This window comes from Gouania willdenowi, chromosome 9 (assembly GCF_900634775.1).
Source record: "Gouania willdenowi chromosome 9, fGouWil2.1, whole genome shotgun sequence".
Lineage (NCBI taxonomy): Eukaryota > Metazoa > Chordata > Actinopteri > Blenniiformes > Gobiesocidae > Gouania > Gouania willdenowi.
The window spans coordinates 32,750,823-32,771,857 of record NC_041052.1 but is presented as its reverse complement, the minus strand read 5'-3'; the positions used below and the strand labels follow the sequence as shown (position 1 = coordinate 32,771,857).

The window sequence follows — 21,035 nt, the reverse complement described above, 5'->3', positions numbered from 1 at the left end:
TGGTAAGCATTGCTTTTATTAACACACGTCAAACACACACAAATGCGCAGTGCACGCTTGAGACAGTTGGTCTGTTTACATAATCCATGTATCAAAAATAAGGATAATCCATGTTCTTGTGCAGAAAAAGGATTGATTCAACAGTGGATGCTTCAAGCCTGTCCCAATTCTGTCCTCTCTGCTCCTTAGTGAGCAGAGGACAGCGCACAGCCTGCAGCGCAGCACTCTTTTTAGAAAAAGATATATGTGTTTGATTCAAGACCACATATGAAAGTAGCCTGAATCTAATTTGAACAAATTAGTTTAGAAGTGGTATTTATAGAGACATTCACAGTAGAAATGCAGCTAGCTCGCAGTTGTTTTCACGCTTAGTTATTGTTTCTATTTCTAAACTTCATGACTGGTTTGTATTGAGGGCTCAGAAAACAGTGTTACATTTTGACTGGTGGTCATGTTACCTTGTGACTGGGCAGCGCACTAAAAAGCCCACAGATATTGTAAATTAACATGCGACATTTAAAAGGTGACCAATCCCAGTGCATGTCAGCTTTGTGCTGTGAGCTTTAATTAAAAGAGAATAAAAGAATAGAAACAAAAAGAAAGAGAATGTCTGTCTTGTCATGTCATAAGGCTATAGGTTACATTATAGTTGTTTCTAGCTCTATGTGTTTCATATGAATAGGCCTAGACTTTAAATATTTACAATATCTTTATCATAAATTACCAGACTTTAACTTTGCCTGCTTTTCTGACAATCATTGTTACTTATTGCGCCATGAGCCTTCACTGTGCATATTATAATAACTTGTTAGTCATTAATCTATAGCACATCACCCTCCACTGGATATATATTCAGCTGCAATAAACTACTGTATATTGTAGCATTTTAGAATGCTAGTCATACTTCTGCAGTTATTTTGGTGAAAGTAACTTAAAAGTAGTGTAACACATTACAATTCAGACTGAGTAATATTGTAATGAAACTAATTACTTTTAAATGACAGTCACTACTAATATGTAATGTATTACATTTTGAAAATACCTGACTCAGGTTGGAGAGCTTCATCACATGGTTCATGAAGGAGGACGGCTGGGAGCTCTGAGCTTCATCCATCTGCTTCATCCTCAGATAACGCTCTGTAGCACACACACAAGTTAATCAGTCACAGAGTCTTTTGAATCACATAAAATAAGTCCTAATGTGATGTGATATGATATGAAGTATGATATATGATTAGGGATGCACCGAAATGAAATTTGAGGCTGAAGCCGAATAAAATATAAACGCTTGGCCGAATACCAAATACCCAATACCCAATATTGAATACGGTTGTTAAAAAAAAAAAACTAAACTGCATTAAAGGGGCGGTATAATGAAAAAAAATCACTTTATAATGGTTTTGCTAGAGTGATATACATCATTTTAGCCTCATTCAGAGGGACAAAGTTGAAAAAGTCATGTTTCCTTCCTCCCTTGTTATTTCACATTTTGTAAAAAGTCAGCTTTAAACGGGTGAGTTGGATTTTGCCCACGTTGGCAGGTGACGTCACCTAACACGCCTCGTAAAATGTGAGCTCCTCCCTCTCCAACCATCTAACAGCTAAAACAACACTGCGGTTAAATATAGAATATATATTATACTTTATTGCTAAATATGTAAATACAAACTGCAGTACTGGACCCCCAAACTGCACTACTTTTTCTGCTGCTGATCGAGTTGGGAGTCACTGCTTGGAGCCATGGACCCGTTGTTTACACATCAACTGTTAGCACTCCATGCTAATGCTACACCAGCCTGTGCAGTGAGGCCCAGCATCGCTTGTGAACTGAGGAGGAAACGATGGAGATGTTTACGGATTCGTGGCTCACAGCGCGAACAACGGACTTGGTTGTGGAATTGGACGGCTTCTAACTTTTACGCGGTGACGGACGACGGAGAGCAGTAAGCGGAAAGGAAGTCTGGTTGTGTTTGAGTGCGGAAAGGAGGAGCTGCTGCTGCTGTGCTCCTGCAACTCAAAATCACTGCACGCTGTTTGATTGCATCACACGCTACTATTCGGCCTTGATTTTAACTCACTAAACCGAAGGCCGAATGTGGCTTTTTTGATAGGATATGATATATGATATGATATGATATGATATGAGTCTTGACTGCTCCCACTGGTTCATGGTGTTTCTGGGTTTCGCGCGTGCATGCGTGTGTGCGTGCATGTGTGTGTGCGTGCATGTGTGTGTGTGTGTCTGACCTTTACTGCTCCTGCAGATGAAAGGCAGCTGCTCCCAACAGTCGCCCACACCCAGAGGAGGAATCTGCTGGGAACAAACCTGCAGCGTCCTGCAGCCGTCCACCTCCACCTGCTGCTGCACTGTGGGAAATAACACACACACACTAGCATACTGAGATACACACAGGCCTCACTGTTTAAATCCCTTCCCTGTCGAGAAAAGTCTCAAACTCAACCACAATGATGTGTACATTATAGTGAAAACAACAACAACAACAACAACAAACACACACACACACACACACACGCACAAAATATATACTTTTGTACCTGTGTACATATTTGGCTGTAAAGTAATCTCAATAAAATTTTAATCTAATTTAGGCGACATATGAAAAATCTACTTTTGCAGTTTTTTTGATCACATATGAGGTAACTTGAGTGTCAACCAGCACAGAAAATGTGAAATAAAACCATCCAGTTGTTTGTTTGTGGTCTTCAATATAATCGTAATATAATCTTCATTCAATTTTATAATATAATGTAATTCTAATGATAATCAGATCTTCTATTTATCTAATCCTAAAATAATCTCAATCCAAATTGGATCCGATTTTAATATAATCCTAATCTAATGTTATTCTAATCCTAATCTAATCTAATTTTAATCTTCAATCCTTATCTAATCTTAATCTGTTCTTAGTACAATTTTAATCCAATCTTAATATCATCCTAAACTAAACTTTAATATAATCATAATATAATTTTAATCAAATCCAATCCTAATTTAACCTAATCTCATGTTATTCTAATCCTTATCTAATTCTAATGTAATCCTAATAATATCTTGATCTAACCTTAATCGAATCCTAATTTACTCTAATCTAATCTAATCTAAACTAATCTAATCTAATCTAATTTAATCTAATCTAATCTAATCTAATCTAATCTAATCTAATCTAATCTAATTTAATCTAATCTAATCTAATCTAATCTAATCTAATCTAATCTAATTTTAGTCAAATCTTAATTCAATCCTTTTCTAATATTAATTTTATCCTAATATGTTTTTATTCTAACCTGAATCAAATCCAAATTTAATCCAAATCTAATTTTATTTTAATCTTTGTCTAATTTTAATCTAATGCAAATATAAACCTAATATAATCTTAATCATAACCTAATATAATTTAATTCTAACTGTAGAATTTAATCTTTATCTAATTTTAGTTTAATCCTCATCCTAATCTTAATCTAATTTTAATTTAATAGTCATCTAATCGTAATATAATTTTAATCTAATTCTCAATCTAATGTTATTCTCATCCTTATCTAATAATCTAATCCTGATCTAACAATCTAATCCTAATAATAATTTGATCTAATCTTAATGTCAAACTCAACTTCTGAGCTCACCTGGACAGAACAGGAGCTCCTGCACTTCTGTGACCACAGCGTGTCTCCTGATCTGATCCAGACTCCAGGTGAAGAGCGCCCCCTGGCCGCTGGATGAACACGCGTTAAGAGCACGGACGTGTTGCGTCTCCAGGGACGAGTTCCACACATTTAGGTCTGTGATATTCCCAAAGAACGGCTCTGTGAAGTTCCCACCAAAGGAGTCCTGGTCTTGTCCCAGGATCAGGATCCCGTCTCCGTAGATATCCCTGGAAGAGTCGACGTCGGAGCTCGTGTCGCTCCTGTCCCCATCCACGAAGATGGCCCAGCGGCTGCTGCTCCGCTGCCACGTGACGCAGACATGGTGCCACGCGCCATCATTTGGGAACCATGCCTTGTAAGGCAGGTGCTTCCCGTGCACGATGAGAGCCAGCAGGATGCGAGCGTGCACGTCGGCTTGGCCTCGCAGCTGGAACTCATTGGTAAAGACCGGAGCGGCGTAGGAGAAGACGGTGGACACCTCGTTCCACTCTGGATCCCACTGGACTCGGACGCACACGCTGATAGACGACAGTGCCGGAAAGGATGTGTTGACATGAGCAAAGCCTTCCTGGGAACGCCGTGGAAAGTTCAGAGCCGAGAATTGCCGATCTGAGAAGGATCAGAGAGGAAAAAAATCACTTTGTCATTTTGTCAATTATTTATGTTTTCTTGCAGTAATTGTTTGTTTTTGTTGTGTTTTTTGTGGCCTGTACGACGGTGGATTTCCTCTTATCTCGCAAACTTCTGGGATTTAATGGGTGTGTGCTGTCCTATGAAGCTGGCTAACGTCTTATGGGACTAAATCACCATGGTAACTTAGGCTCAACACCTAACCTGGTCGGAACCAGGTTTTGTTCTGGATAAGATCTGAGCAAGTACTAAAGACCCGCCTCCTGACCAATCAGTGCCTCATCTGCATTAACCCAAATCTTGTGAGTTATCTGAGAGGCTACTGTTCATGCAACAGAGAAGTAAAGTCAGAAAAAACTTATTAAAGTTGATTAAAGTTGGATTAAACAAAGTAAAACACTGAGGAATTAAAGTATCCAGTAAGGAGGAAACAATGGAATTGACAGAGCCATGGTGACGAACTACATGTCTTATTACAGGGGTTATAGAGACGGTGTGTGTGGGGGAAGAGACCACAATAAGACACACATTTAGCGATGGCAGTCAGTAGCACCCAGAGTTTTCAGTATTTGTATGAACAGATTGGTGCACTAGCACCCCCTCAAATTTAGGTCAGAAGCTTAATTGTGCCGTTCCTATTCATTTTTTGTTGACTTGTGACCCACAAGTGCGATCGACACTAAATGTCTCAGTGATCGACCAATAGATCGCGATCAAAGCGTTGGATACCCCTGCTCCAAAACATCAGAAAACTCTCCAATAACAAAAGATAAAGTCCATACATTTGTTACTCGTTTCTATTGTCAAAGAAATCACTAAAAGAGCCACAGTTGTGCACGTTCACGAGGATGCAAATTCAAACTCGAATTCAAAACAAGGAGTGGAGAGGGGAGCGTGGCAGGTTAGCCTTTAAGTGTAAATTACCACAGTGATTTAGCCCGGTAAGAAGTTTGCCAGCGTCGTAGTACAGGATATACCGATCGTTAAAACAATAAGAGGAAATCCAGCTTTGTAGTACAGGCCCTCAGAGTCAACTTGTGTTTTTTGTTGTTGTGGTATCGTGTGTTTTTGTGTATGTTTGTTCAATGTGTGATGTGCTCTCTTCTTTGTGTGATGCCAACACACAGTTCTGTGTGTAATTCCCCTGACTCACACTGCTTGGAGAGCGGCACCGGCCTGGAGTCGGCCCCTCGAGGACCTCGGACCCAAACGGGCGAGCAGAGGCCGCTCTGTCTCAGCAGCTCCAGAGCCTCCTCCTGGTCCTGGTCCTCCTGCACAGGGTGGAGGGAGCTAAAGCGGCTCCTGCAGACGCCAGCAGCTCTGCTAAAGGACAGCGAGGCATTGATCAGCTGAAGGGCCCAACTGGACGTCAGGAGGACCCGCGCTCCTTGTCCGGGGATGGGAACTGAAGAAACAGCATCAGGTGGAAGATGAGAGATCTTTACAGATGAACCGACGCAGTCATTGGTACAGAGGTACCAGTGTGTCACTATAGAGCAGGGGTTACCAACATGGTGACAGATAAATACAGATGTAGTCAGTGCCTTAGTAGAGTTAAATACTGCAACACTTCACAAGTTTTTTTGGGTTGCGATATGTGTTTAAATAAAAATGCAAAGTGGATCTTTACATAATGGTGTTTAAACAGATTACATGTTTTACGATTATTTAAAGTTATTAGGCAATGAAATAGGAACATGAGTATTTTCTGTGAAACATAATGAAAATTAAACAATCGCATAGATTAGGGGAAAAATGTTACATTTTGAAACATAAAGTGAAAACCTGAACATTTTGTGTTTAATGAGTGCTTTTTAAACTGGTTGCCCTTTGGAATATTCACTAGCTTTGAAGTACCTTGCAGTTTCAGAAATGTTGGTGACCCCTGCTATAGAGGTTTTTTTTGTTAAATTCTGAGCAGAGTAAGGGATGACTGACCTGAAACAGTTTTTTTAAATCAATATTTTTTTAATGTATTCATTGTATTGAGTTCATGATTGTAGCTTAGTGTGTGGTATTTATTTATTTATCAATTAATTTTGAAAATTAATTCATTAAAAAATTAATTTATTAATTTTTCTAAGAAAAAAAATGCAACATATTTTTAAGATTATAATTATGTATTTAAAAGTTAAAAGTTGATCTATATGTGTATTTTACATGTATACATTTTTGTCTTTATTTATTAATTTATAATTTCTTGACAGTAAACAACTAATGTTGTTTGAAATAGTTCACTGACAAATAATGTTTCAGGACCAATAACAGACTCCTCTCACCGTGTGGATCCACGCCTCTCTCCGGCACAGCGTGCGTGGGCTCGGTGTCACACAGCGCCTACAAAATCAAAAGCCATCATTCACCCTGTTACAGTGAGTGACAGCTGAGGTGAAGGAGGAGAGAGAGATTACCACCAGCATGAAGAGACAGAGTCCACTCTGCACCAGTCCAGGCATCTCAGGCTGAAGCTGACGGGAAAACTCCGGAGTCCTGCAGGTTAAAGAACGGAATGAGCGATGTCTCTCCTCAGCAGATGCTTAGTTACATCCTCTCTGCAGTTGTTCCTACTCCCAGTTCAGCTCCTGGATCTACAGCGTCCTCCTGATACAGTAGTGTCTGGGAAAGAGCCAATGATCCCAGTCCCAGTTTGTGTGAGTCCCTCTCCCCCCTCCCAGAGGCCTTCAGCCTTTGTCATGGAAATGCGGTCATTTTTTAAAGGAAGCCCACTTACGCAAGCAATGTCAGGCATTTGGCAGCCCGGGTTCATGAAGAGCAGCAGGAGGGACGGACATTTTTACCGCCGTTCGGCCTTTTGTTTAAAGCCGTTATAGGAGTGACCAAAGTTAACTGGGAAATCTGCTTCGCTGCTGCCACTTCATAGTCTCTAAAAGACCTAAAGGTTGCTCCTCTGTCAAGGTCATTTTTTCTCCCAATCCACATCAAAACCTCAATGGACAAAATTCCAATGGCCAGAATCCTGGACAAAATGCTAAAATCCCTCACTGAGATGTAAGCATCTATCCATCCATTTTCTGACCCGCTTGTTCCTGTTTTTAGGATTGCAGGGATCTACTGGTGCCAATCTCCAGCTCTCAATCTGCGTTAGGTGGGGGTACACCCTGGACAGGGCTACAGTCCATCACAGGGCAACACACAGACAACCACTCACTAACTCACATTTACTCCTACAGTCATGTTTTGGGATTGTGGGAGCAAGCCGGAGTACCTGGATGAAGCCCACGCAGTACAGGGAGAACATGCAAACTCCACAGAAAAAGGACCCAAGTGTCCACCCTTCTTGCTGTGAAGCTTGCGTGCTAACCACTAACCTAATGTAGATGTAAACACAACCTTCAATTGACGAGGAAATTGTCTCTCCACATCTTTTAGAGCTTTTACTCACAGTCTGTGCAGTGGCCGTTTCATATTCCTTCCCAATGTTGTCTATTTTATAGCATTTTTTTAGCTAGTAGTCAATGAAACTCCACGTTTACCGTCTTTCAGACCCTTTTGAGTTGTTACTTTGTGTATTTTCATAATCATTTGGTGTGACTTTGGTGTTTTTTGTGGTATATATTTTTTATGCTTTTTTGTATTGTTTAAGTAGTTTTATGTAAACTTTTTTTTTGTTATTTTATGGATTTAGGAATTATTTTGTTTATTTCTCTCGTCATTTTTATGTTTTTGTGTTGTGCCATATTGTGTATCTTTCCAGGTGAGGGAGAAGGAAACTTGAAGATGAATCTTTGTGAGTGCTTCCTCCGACACTAGGAAGGAATATGTTTGGGTTAGCGTAGCACGTAGCGACCAGTTCCACATGTTTGGGTTAGCTTAGCATTTGGCGACCAGTCCCACATGTTTGGGTTAGCTTAACATGTAGCAACCAGTCCCACATGTTTGGGTTGGCTTTACATGTAGCGACCAGTCCCACATGTTTGGGTTAGCTTAGCATGTAGCAACTAGTCCCACATGTTGGGTTAGCTTAACACGTAGCGACCAGTTCCACATGTTTGGGTTAGCTTAGCATTTGGCGACCAGTCCCACATGTTTGGGTTAGCTTAACATGTAGCAACCAGTCCCACATGTTTGGGTTAGCTTTACATGTAGCGACCAGTCCCACATGTTTGGGTTGGCTTAGCATGTAGCAACTAGTCCGACATGTTTGGGTTAGCTTAACACGTAGCGACCAGTTCCACATGTTTGGGTTAGCTTAGAAGGTAGCGACCAGTCTCACATGTTTGGATTTGTTTAGTACATCGCGGACATTCCCTTATGTTGGGTTAACTGAGCATGTAGCAACTAGTCCCACATGTTTGGGTTAGCTTAACAAGTAGCGACCAGTTCCACATGTTAGGGTTAGCATAACATGTAGTGACCAGTCCCACATGTTTGGGTTAGCTTAGCACGTAGTGACCACTCCTACAGGTTCGAGTTGACTCAGTACGTAGTGACCAGTCCCATAAGTTTAGGTTGGTTTAGAAAGTAGCAAACACTCCCCTATGTTTGGGTTAGGTTAGCACGTAGCGACCAGTCCACACAGTTGGGTTAGCCTAACACGTAGCAACCACTCCCACATGTTTGGGTTAAGTTAGCACGTAGCGACCACTCCCACATATTTGGGTTAGCTGAGCACACAGCTACCAGTCCCACGTGTTTGGGTTTGCTTAGCACGTAGCTGCACTGGCTGGCGGGGTGAAAGGGCAACGATGATCAGTCATTAAGTCATCAGAGCTGTTGTGGACTCACTGACTCCAGACTGTTGGATCCCAGTCCTGGCTCCCATTATAACAGGAATCCTTCAGACATTAGTATTCTTCCCCAACTCCGACTCTCAGTGTGAAAACCTGGAACGGAGCCCGCGGGAACAAAGCCCTCTCTGGGCTGACACTCCTGGATACAGCTCTCCCTCGTGTGTGTCAGCCATTCAGAGCCGTGAACAACAATCTCCTCCTTCAGACGTTGCTGTGAAAACTCAGGCATTTGCTCTGCAGTGTTTGCACTGGAGTAAACCTTAGATCTGCAAAGGATGAGCAGAGTTTGCTGTAAATCAGTGCTAATGCTAATATCACCAAAAGTATATTTCAAGTCGCTATAAGGAGGATTGAGTCAAGCCAAAGGCAGAAAAGGTTCTAGTTGAAGACAGACCAAAATCCTAAAGAATAATGCTTAGATATTAGATTAGATTAGATTTTAGCTAAAGCAAGAAAAAAAAAACAGAAGCGAATTCTATACTATGCTATGAGTTCTAGGAAAAAACAGAATAATGTTAAACACTGATGTTTGTGCTAATGTATCTCAGTTAATGTCAGAAAATAATGCTAATGCTCATTGTTATCACTGCCTTGTTTGAACAAAGAACAAATGCTGAAGACAATGCTAAAACAGAGCAGCCAACTTTTAATAAAACCTTGGAGTGAGATTCAGCGAGACCGACCACAATTTTGTCAATAAATCAAGATTCAAGATATATTGAGTTTTCTATTTTGGCGATTTAGAAAAATACAATATTGGCTATGTCAAGACATTTTTATTTGATTATATAATATCAATGCCCTGGGACAAAGCAAAGCTGCCATAGTCCGCCATCGGTTCCACCAACCATCATCAAGACAGTGGTGGAATAGTAGAGGTCTGGAGTCCTGCATCAGACAAATTTGGATGTGGTGGGGAAGCATTTTGTAGATGGAAATACCTACATATCTTTATTACTTTAAACAAAGTTTTATGCCTACTTATCTTAGTAAATGAAACAAACAGTACTTGAGTCTGTCCATTCTGAATGGAAATATGTGAAGCTCTCCTCAGCCTCTGGACAACCGTGCACTCAACGCACGCACATTCAGCACGCACCAGGACACACACACACACACTAACACACTCACCCAAGTTAGTGCACACTGCCTCACACACACTCAAACCTATGCAACTCAACTAACTGCACCAAGTACCACAAGTCAACACACAAGCTGCAGTGCACAAAACACACACCTGTATCTACTCAAAACACTAGGGATGTAACGATTAATCGTAAGGCAGTTAAAAATCGATTCATAAGTATCACGATTGACATCGATACTTTGAAAATTGAATCGCAGTACTTTTTATAAACAGCAGAGGGCGCTATATATTATCCCGTCTCTTGTCCAGCAGTGGACAAGCGGCGGGCGGAATCTACTACTACTTTCTTTCTGGCCGCCTAATACTCTTAAACATGTTAATAAATGATTCCTTACCCCTTTAGCACCGAAAGAATATCTGTTATATTACGTGAATATCTGTAAAAGTCACGTTTTTCTATTAGCTCTGTCTGCTAGCATAGCATCTCTTCTTCCCTGCAAGAATTTCTGCATGCCAACCGACCACTGGGTTACCAGCGCCCTCTGCTGGTCTAAACAAATATCTGACGTAAATCAGTGAATGACGTTTTTTTTTTTTTAAAGTCCAATTGCTAAGGCACAAAATAAATTTTCAGTAGCACTTTTAAAAAAAAAAAAAAACTATTATGTAGTTTAAACGAGAATTTAAATTAATAGGCTTCTTCATTTGTATTATTCCTCTATTTATTTCATTCAAGATTTATTTTTAGTTAAATTGTATTGTTTTGAATAGTTTATCAAGGGATTCTTTTGACAATGAAAAATAAAAGGAAAATAGAACAGTATTTTCTAGTTTTTTTCCAAAAAAAAATAAAGGAATATTTTTCAGTCATTTGTCTACAGTCCCATTTTGTAAAATAAATCATGAGAGAATTGCATCGTGAACCCAGTATCGTGAATCGAATCATATCGGGAGTTGAGTGAATCGTTACATCCCTACAAAACACACACAAACACTAACCGACGTCTGACGGCCCTTCACTCGGAGAGAGGAAGGCAGCAGGTCCGAGGCTGACTGTGGTTTTACCGGCCACCATAATAACTGTTGTTATCCCTGCACAAAACATTTTAGACAGACATATTTTTTATTTTTTTGGAGTGAAAAATACTATATGTGAGACTGTGTAAAATCAACCAATTGCGTGAAACTCACAGCAAATGCAAAGGGTTGGCAGCTATGGCTAAAATATTTTAGCTACAGGCAGCAAAAGAACAACAGTTAATGTGAAGTTGTCTCAGGTCATTTAGAAAAACACCAAATACTAATGCCCGCGACCCTGATAAACGGGAATAAGCGGGTATGAAGATGGATGGATGGAAATACTAATGCTAAGGCAACTTAGTTTTGGCAGAAAACTGAATGATTATGCCAATGCTAAGAAATCTCCATTTCAGTCAGAAAAAGACCAAATGCTAATGCTAATACCCCAGCTGTAGTGTTAATCGTCTTTGATTAGACGTTTATAGGGAGTCCCAGCTCATCGCTTGGCCATACGTCTCATCATGTTACAGCTCTGCTTCACTCTCGCTACTCTCTGCTACCACAGTGGAGTTTGTAAGTGTCTCTTCGAGGTTTATGGAGCACAACATGACGAATGATTACCCGTTACTCGTGCAGGCGCTCGTCAGAATCATTTCCAGGCTTGTGAACATAACAGTGAAGCACGGACATGTCCTGGTTTTCCAGGTTCATGGTTAAAGCTGGTGAAAGCGAGGAAGGCCATAAAAGCAGAAAGGTTGACAAGTGGATGTTTGAACACATCCCAGTGAATCCCAGAGCAACCATGCCCATTAAAAATGTCCCCGACCTGCTTTAGTGCGCTGGAATTGAAAATAAAATATACATTGACAGGGTGATATTCATACAGAAATATTTCTAAGGATGTGTGCCAACAGCAAAACACACGTCCTTTACTTCAGTGAAAATACAGATACCTGTTAGCATGTAGGCTACTTAAAATTCTGACTCACACTTAGTGAGGGTTATAATCATTCTAAACATGGGCTGTTGATTAGGACGATGAGCGTTCCCTCTGAAGTATACTTCCCAAGTAGTTTCCCAAGATGCATTCTGAACCTGCAATGACAAAAACAGGAAGCTCACTGGGGTTAAATAGCTTAAAAACAAGAGCCCTATTTACAAAAGTAATGGAAGACAAGAAGAGATGCATCATGGGGCGGTTGAGTATAGTGTGCCCACCATGCACACTTAAAAAATGTCTTGATATAATATCCATCTGCGTACTCAATCTTTTCATACTATCTATTATGAAAGCACTGCATACTCACTTTGAAGTCAAAATGTGTTACATTTACAACACTTAATGCCATTTACAACACAGCCATGGATTAAAATGACCCTTTGGGCACAAAGGTCCCAATAAGACAATTTGAAGGCACAAGTCCACCTGACAACATAGCTCCACCCCTTCTTTCATATTCTCAGAGGAAGCACATTTACAGTCTGTGATGGAACACAAATTACTACAGGAATACACAACAAGGACTAAAAAATACACAAAACATTGACATGAACACACAAAATGATGAAAACATACAAAAGAGAGCAACAAAAAGATGTGGAGACTTTTATCTAGAACATTTTTTTTCTAGTTTCTACATTTAGTCATTTCACTTTGACACAACTTATAACTTATCTATTTGTAATATGTCTGTAATGAAGGAAAGGAAATTATCTACTCATTATGCATCTGTCAAAAAATCAGAAAAGACATTTTTCAAAATAAATTATTGCACACACCTAGATCCAGTATTAAGAACTGTTCACCACTTTATCAAAGTTATTGTCTCCTACTGCAATGTTCATGTTTAAGGAAGGGGTTTAAACTATTAATATGGCGGTCAGTCCTAATCAACACATCATGGGAGAACAGCCCACAAAGGAAGGCCGGGCTAATCGACCACTGCCCTGTTAGCTGTAACACCGCTGCTAGCTGCCACCACGTGTGCCTCCATGACAACCAGAGCGTTGAGAGAGAGCTATGGAAAACGTCAAACACTCGGTGAGCACACACAAAAGGCCTGTGACCTCCATGTACAGCTATTTCCCAGAAGAAGAAGAGAACGGAGGGAGCAACAGGTCTGGAACATGATGATGACGCCCACAGAGCGTTAGCATGCTCGGTTAGCATGCAGAGCAGCTTTCAGGAAGATGAGGGAAAGAACCGGATTGAACCGACAGTCATTGGAAACAGCTTTTTATTAATGATGTCACACATCCAAGGAGGGATACACATTTCCACACAGGGTCACTGGTGTTTTGGTGTAACTGGTGTCTGTTTTAACTAATGATGCTCAGTCAGGTGAGCATCATTAGTTGCTGACCCTCGTTCTGGGTCCATGTTGTCATGGCGCTGGTGTGAGAGCACGTGATGACGAGTGTTTCATTCATCAGCAGCAACACAAAGGGAACACTTCTGTCGCCGATTGCTCCTTTTGTACACGCTTGGTTCTGGCTGCTCGGCCCAGAGTCCGAGTGTTTGTGCTGCCTAATCTGGCGCTAGCAGATAGTCTTCATAGCCATTCGTCAGCCATCAATCAGGCCTGCGGCGAGGGTCATGGCGTCTACACAGAAACCGGCCTTACAGGCAGCCACATAAACCAAATGGGGTGTTGGTATAAAACAAAGACAAATACAAAGACAGAAAAAGGGGGGGGCGCTGTGAAGGGAAACCAGCATCATGCGCTGATACTACTGCTGGTGGAAATGAGGCTCTTTCATTGGTCGAGAGTATCACCAAAGTTACTGGCCAAGCATGGAAAATACAATTGAGCAAGAAAGTCCCTGGGATGGACACTTAGGTTTTTGTATGGAGTTTGCATGTTCTCCCTGTGTTGTGTGGGCTTTCCCCTACCAACCAAAAACATGTATAGCTGGGTTTCCATTACAAATTTCTACAAAATAAAAGCGCTATTTCTCAATGTCGACAAAGTATAATTGTGCTTTGAACGTATTTCTATTGAAGGACGTTTTGAGCAGGAGCCTTGCAACTCCCGTGAAATCTCATCCCACGAGATTTTGCCGCAGGAAGACGGATGCTAATTTTTAAGTGCTGAGAAATGTCCCGGTCTCCTCTTCTGTCTACACATACCACGTCATGTTTTCTCGGAGAGAAGTGGTCATGTGACCCGGTACCTCACGTCACGTGACCATGTACGTCACGTTCTGTGACGTGTATTTGAAATTTATTTGAGGAAAACCCCTTGAGATGTAGCATCTCGTTTTCGAGGGGACCCTAAAAACATAACAGTTCACATACAGCACAATACGAAAGGAAAACAACTAATAAGGACAAACAACACAATATTGCTCACAACCCACAATCTCCCACAACCCCACATCTTAAGATAAACATATACAGTGCATACAACTACATTACATTATATAGATCCACATTCATAATATATCCAAATAGAGCATACATATACATACACAGCAATACACATACTGTACATAAGATTTGCAGAAAAGGTGTTTGCATTGCGCTTTTGCAACACATTTCAATATCAAAACATCTGAAATTCCTCCTCATGAAAGCATAACAACTTTTTTTAGCGATATTTGATGTTTGTTTTGTTTGTTTTTTTTAATTCAGGTGTTTCCATTACCAGTTCTTATTGCACTATTTAGATTTTGCGCATTTCCAACGGTAATGTAAACGCAACTTATGTTACATTATAACCTACCAACCGAGCTACCTACCAACATATCTTACCTTTTCCTATTTAACGGACATAACTTACACTCTAAAAACTGTATTTCAGCAGTTGTTGAAGTAATTCCAAGTTGTGAGTGAGTTTCATTCACAACTTGTGTAATATGAATAATAGTGTTGTAGTTGTCGAGACCGGTCTTATGGGACCAAATTTTAAAGTTCTCGGTCTCGGAAGCATTGTGACTCGATCTTGTCTCGGACTCGGGATTTTCCATCAAGACCGTTCGAGACCGGCACTAATTCCTGCTGTTTTTAAATTTTTTTTAGAATGTGATACTAACAAAGAGAAGAACAGGATAAAACAATCCTTTATTCATTCTTTAACCCACCCTGTATAATGACCGCAACCTACTTTAGTGTGTGTGTGTGTGTGTGTGTGTGTGTGTGTGTGTGTGTGTGTGTGTGTGTGTGTGTGTGTGTCTGGCTACGGTGTCAGTTTGGACAGTGGAGTGGAAGGTCGATAGGAACTAATCACCGGTAAAAAGCCCAATAAAACTCCAGAAAACGATCACTAGGGATTAGGGATGTAACGATTCACTCAACTCCCGATACGATTCGATTCACGATACTGGGTTCATGATACGATTCTCTCACGATTTATTTTACAAAATGGGACTGTAGACAAACGATGACTGAAAAATATTCCTTTATTTTTTTTGGGAAAAAACAATAAAAAACTATACTGTTTTCCTTTTATTTTTCATTGTCAAAAGAATCCCTTGATGAACTATTCAACAAAATCCAATTTAACTAAAAATAAATCTTGAATGAAATAAATAAAGGAATAATACAAATGAAGAAGAAGTCTATTAATTTTAATTATGGCTCTACAGTAAACTATGCAAAACTGCATAATAGTTCTTTTTCTTTTTAAAAGTGCAACTGAAAATGTATTTTGTGCCTTAACGATTCGACTTTAAAAAAAAAAAAAAAAAAAAAAAAACTGTCATTGCCCTGTATTTAGGTCAGATATTTGTTTGGACCAGCAGAGGGCGCTGGTAACGCAGTGGTCGGTTGGCATGCAGAAGTTCTGTGCAGTGAAGAAGAGATGCTACGCTCGCAGACAGAGCTAATAGAAAAATGTGACTTTTACAGATATTCACGTAAAATTACAGATATTCTTTCGGTGCTAAAGGGGTAATGAATCATTTATGAACATATTTAAGAGTAGAAGGCGGCCAGAAAGAAAGTAGTAGCAGATTCCGCCCGCCGCCTCAGCAGTTGGACAAGAAAAGGATAAATAAATGCTGTTTAAAAAAATACTGCGATTCAATTGTCAGAAAATCGATATCCACCGTGATACCTATGAATCGATTTTTAACTGCCTTACGATTAATCGTTACATCCCTACAAGGGATAAATATTAGCTCCCTGGTAAAGATAGTTGCTCTAACAACTGGTAAAATGATAAACTGGTGATATTACAGCGTGTACATGCAATACAGGGACGCATTTACTCCGCCTCTGGGTCCTAGTGTCTGCCTACCGGTGAAGCCTGTTCTGTTTACCGAGTTCTGTGTGTGTTTAATAAGTCCGTCTGTCTCCGTGTGAAAGTCCGCATGTTTATGCCTCTGTCCATCCACTCTTTTCATTATATCCATGTCTTTTAAGGCTTTTATTACATAGTGTTGGCTGTAGTCCGGGCCGCCGCCATCTTGGATTATGTCGTCACCAGCACGTCATCACCGCAACTCGCAGAATGACTCAAATAACTGTAAAGAGGTCTTATATTAGTCTATTTTCTTTTTTTTTTGGGCTGCACATGCTGTCAAAGGTCAACACTACAAGAAGTGTAATCTTTTTTAGACAGCAATGCATTTCTTGTTATTGCAATTAATTTTATTGCATAATTGTGACCATCACAGCCCTCCCTACGGAAGGGTAAGAAACACTTTATTAAAGGGAGAAAAAAAATAAATTAATAAATAATATATATATATATATTAGTCTATTTTCTTTTTAAAGAGGTGTTTTTTGTGGCTTTAGACTCCAATTACATATTTGTATATAATATATTACCTACAACATAAATAGGTTCACAACATAACTATTTTTTATAGTTTCTGTTTCTACTGTATCCAGAATAATAATAATTCTCTTTCTCAACAAGAATTGTTAATTGGTTTGTCACATGACTGTTCCTGGCTTTGAGTTTGTTTTATTTAGTTTCACCATGTTATTTTTTGGCAGTGCTTTTAAACACTTGCTGTACATTCAGCTGACATAAAAATCTTTTTTCAAATATGTACAATAATTGTGAATTTATCAGTAGCAGTAGTAGTTTTAATATTTTAGTAAACTTTTCTGCAGGTACTTTTTTTCTCCGTCAAATGTATTTAAAAGAAACTAAAACTAACGAGAGAATGTTATTTAACTGTCAAACCTTGTCATAAGTTTATTTATTTAAATTTTTTTTTTAAATTTGAAAAAAAAATGTTTTTGGTCTTGGTCTCCGTCTTGGTCTTGACCTGGTCTCGGCTCCCGGAAGTCTTGGTCTTGTCTTGGTCTCTGTGCATTCTGGTCTCGGGCAAGTCTTGGCCTTGAACACAACACTAATGAATAATATAAACACTATTAAAACAATAAAAATCTCTGGACTAAAAAAATACAAATGCTATTTGGTTGACAATATCAACAGACCGACCGAGCTTGTTGACGTTTCTATCCCTCTCGAGCTATGACCCTCCTGGTTGTGCGTGTTCCAGAGTGTGAAAAGGCTTTCACCTGGAGAAAGGTGTGGTCTCTGAGTTTAGGTTATGAAATCTTGATGTGAGTCCATGTGTTTGCTGAATGAACACAAAAAGTCCTCTATATCCAGCCTAAATGACACTGACTCCTATAATAATAAAGTGCTTTAAGAGGCTGATAAAGCAGCACATAACCTCCCACCCACACACACATTTGACTAGTTCCAGTTCACTTACTGTTGACATCACTACTGAGGATGCAATTTCATCTGCACTTCACCTGAGCCTGAACCACCAGGAGTAGAAGAACACTCGTGTGTAAATGCTGTTTGTAGATTTCAGCTCAGCATTCAATACCATCATTCCCCAACATCTGGTAAGCAAACTGCTCCCCCCCCCCCACCTGGGCTTCAACACCACCCTGTGCAATTGGTCTTCCTCTCTGACAGGCCCCAGTATGTGTGTGGGGAAGAACACCTCCTCAGTCATCAGAGTACGGGCTCTCTTCAAGACTCCGTTACTCTTCACTCTGATGACTCACGATTGCGTTGCCAGGTCCTCCACTAATCACATCATGAAGTATGCAGACGACCCCACAGCGGTGGGCCTGATCCAGAACAATGACGACCGAGCCTACAGGGAGGAGGTGCTGCATCTGGCTGACTGGTGTGGGAGGAACAATCTACTGACTGTAGACAAAGCAAAGAATGAGATGCAGAAGGTGGCCGACACTTCCCCCGTGTGGTGACAAGAAGAACAACTTTTAAAATAAAAAAATCAACAATAAGTATTTTCGATCAAAAAAAAAAAGTCTTCAAATTCAAAGAAAAAAAAAATATTTGAGACCGAAATAATTCCATTTGAAGACTTTTTTTTTCTTTGATTGAAAGTTTTTTTTTTTATTTATTTATTTTTTTTATTTTAATTTATTTGTTGAAGTATTCTTTTTTGTATTTGGGCCATATTATGGGAAGTACATTTGTGTCTTTATTATTCAATCAAAAAATAAAACACTTCAATCAAAGAAAAAAAATCAATTAAAAAAAAAAAAGAAATAAAAAAAATAGTGTAATGTACAGCTGCGCTCCAACACACACAAATACGTTTTACAAGGTTTAAATGAGCTACTTTAGCTAACCAGAGGATCAAATAATCTGAACTGCTTCATGAATTTTAACCCTATGAACTTTTTAGTTTTTATAAACTTTACGAGGAATTTCTCACAGGGTCGTTTTCAACTAGTATATAAATATAAAATCTATGAACTTGAATATAAAGATACATTTTCTTTTCACGAGAGCTGTATTTTCCTCTGCACACACCCAACACAGCATAACGTGGATGGCTGTTCATCATAGGAATGGGATCCACACAAGGTTCCTGCTGCTTAACAGAAGGTTTTCCTTACCGCCATGATGAATTCATGTTGGGTGTGGGATACATATGTATGTGTATATACGTATATATGCATATGTGTGTATCCATAAAATGAAGAGTCCGTCCTTAAGACTGCTCTACTGTAAAGTGTCTTGAGATACCATTGGTTATGATTTGGCACTATACAAAAAAAGATTGATTGATTGATTGATATTTATGAAAACACATTTACTGTGATCCCTCAGTTGTCATATAATAATGTCTGTCTGTTGCTGTTGTTTAAATCCAAAAAGAAAGGCGACAGAGCCTCTAATTGGTGGTTTAGTCTTGTTTTCAGTCCTTCTGCTGATGATGGATATGGTTAGTCACCAAAGTGAGCGCTACAATAAATCCCTGATGCGAGTGTCAGACGTTATCATGTGTAACTGTGATTTCATCACCTTTGTGACTGCACACTGAGCTACCTGACATTCTGTGGGGAGGCGTCAGTGACTCAGCGTCTCCTGGGGTGTAAGGTTTGAAAATAGCACAGGGAGTGTGAGCGGTGTTAGAGAAGTATCAGGCACTGAGATAAATACTGACAAATAATGTGTGTGTGCGCAGTAAATGAAGGGTGTGCACACAGTCTTCAAAACCACTGAACCATCCTGAAACAGTTCAAATGTGTCCCTCGATCACATTCACTGCTCATACTAGTTCAACTGTTATGGTTTGACTGGCGATCATGTTGTCTTGTGACTGATTCCAAGGAAATATGCCATAAAAACTGTAAATTGATGCATAGCTGACACCTGAAGTGTCTTTTTATTCTGTTTAGTGAGCAAAAATAAACCCTGAGGGCTTGTGCTCGAAGCTGGAGAAGTGTATTCTAAATATCTCTCTGTTAGCTTCACCTACAAACATTATCTGTCAGAGAGCCCCTGTCCTACAAAGCAGGATACAAACACGTTCACTTAAGCAAGGTGATTTCAGCCTGGCGTATGTGTGCACTCCAGTGACAGGGAATAATTCTTTAAAAATATGAAGAATTACAATCCACAATTCAGACCAGAAACTACACTGTTGTTGCAGAAAACGCAGGAAGGAAAAAATAAAGGTCGGAAGCTGTGGACGCCATTAAGCGTAAAAGATTATACGATATTAATCCATGGGATTAAAAATGGACAGCGTTCTGATCAGTTTCACTTTATTACAGCACAGACCTGTTTCTATTAAGGTAGTCCTCCTCAATTTATCACACACACACTGGGATGAGAGCAATGTAGTATGTTCCTGCTGATGCTGACAGTGTTATTTACAATACCGTATTTATGAATGAATGAATGAATGAATGAATGAATGAATGAATGAATAACTGATCTTTCCGAGATACAGAGAATGTCCGACACAGGCTTCATCAATTGACTGTAGATCAGTTCATCAGATGTAAATCTATTCCTATTCTACATTATGTCATTGGTAAATAAAAGGATTGCATTTATCCATTAATAATCTTTCTTTCCTAAACACATCTGTCAGATCTGCACCAACCAGGATCTTCTAACAATGGGCAGGTCATTTTACAAGAGAACTGATTGGTCAGGAGGCGGGACTTTTGTACTCGCTCAGATCTTATCCACTCCATAACCTGGTCCTGACTATTTTAGGTGTTCAGCCTGTTACCATGGTGATTTAGCCTGGTAAGACGTTAGCAAGCGTCCTAGTACACCACATGCTGAATAAATCTCAGAAGTTAGCGTGATAAGAGAAAATCCAGCTTCATAGCACAGGTCCTGAGTTTAACTGTTTACTTCTACAGTGTTCCAGTCCAATTGGTGTCCATACGTGGTTGCTGCTCCAACATCTGAACGCAAACATTAAGTCATTTTTTAACAATATTCTTCACAGTGAATGATATTCAAATCATACTTTGAGTCTTTGAGTTGCTATTAAAATCCAAAGTATCTTTATTATTATCATTGTGAATATTATTATTATTATTATTATTATTATAGTCTTTATTCTGAGCCAGTCATTGTTGATTTATCACCAGGTATAATGATCACAAGTTGAAATGATGTACGGGT

General features: G+C 39.6%; 1 protein-coding gene across 1 annotated transcript in view; it reads right to left on the bottom strand.

The window, feature by feature from the left end:
- Positions 1 to 6,924, bottom strand: part of adgrd2 (adhesion G protein-coupled receptor D2) — a 64,825-nt gene extending 57,901 nt beyond the window's left edge. The window contains exons 1-7 of the mRNA XM_028457151.1: positions 6,705 to 6,924; positions 6,573 to 6,630; positions 5,447 to 5,698; positions 3,643 to 4,272; positions 2,565 to 2,572; positions 2,248 to 2,362; positions 1,043 to 1,137 (exon numbers count right to left, since the gene is read on the bottom strand). Of these exons, the coding sequence (XP_028312952.1) occupies positions 1,043 to 1,137; positions 2,248 to 2,362; positions 2,565 to 2,572; positions 3,643 to 4,272; positions 5,447 to 5,698; positions 6,573 to 6,630; positions 6,705 to 6,749 (1,203 nt within the window). The 5' untranslated portion in view covers positions 6,750 to 6,924. The remainder of the gene's footprint in view (positions 1 to 1,042; positions 1,138 to 2,247; positions 2,363 to 2,564; positions 2,573 to 3,642; positions 4,273 to 5,446; positions 5,699 to 6,572; positions 6,631 to 6,704) is intronic.
- Positions 6,925 to 21,035: the final 14,111 nt, after the last annotated feature.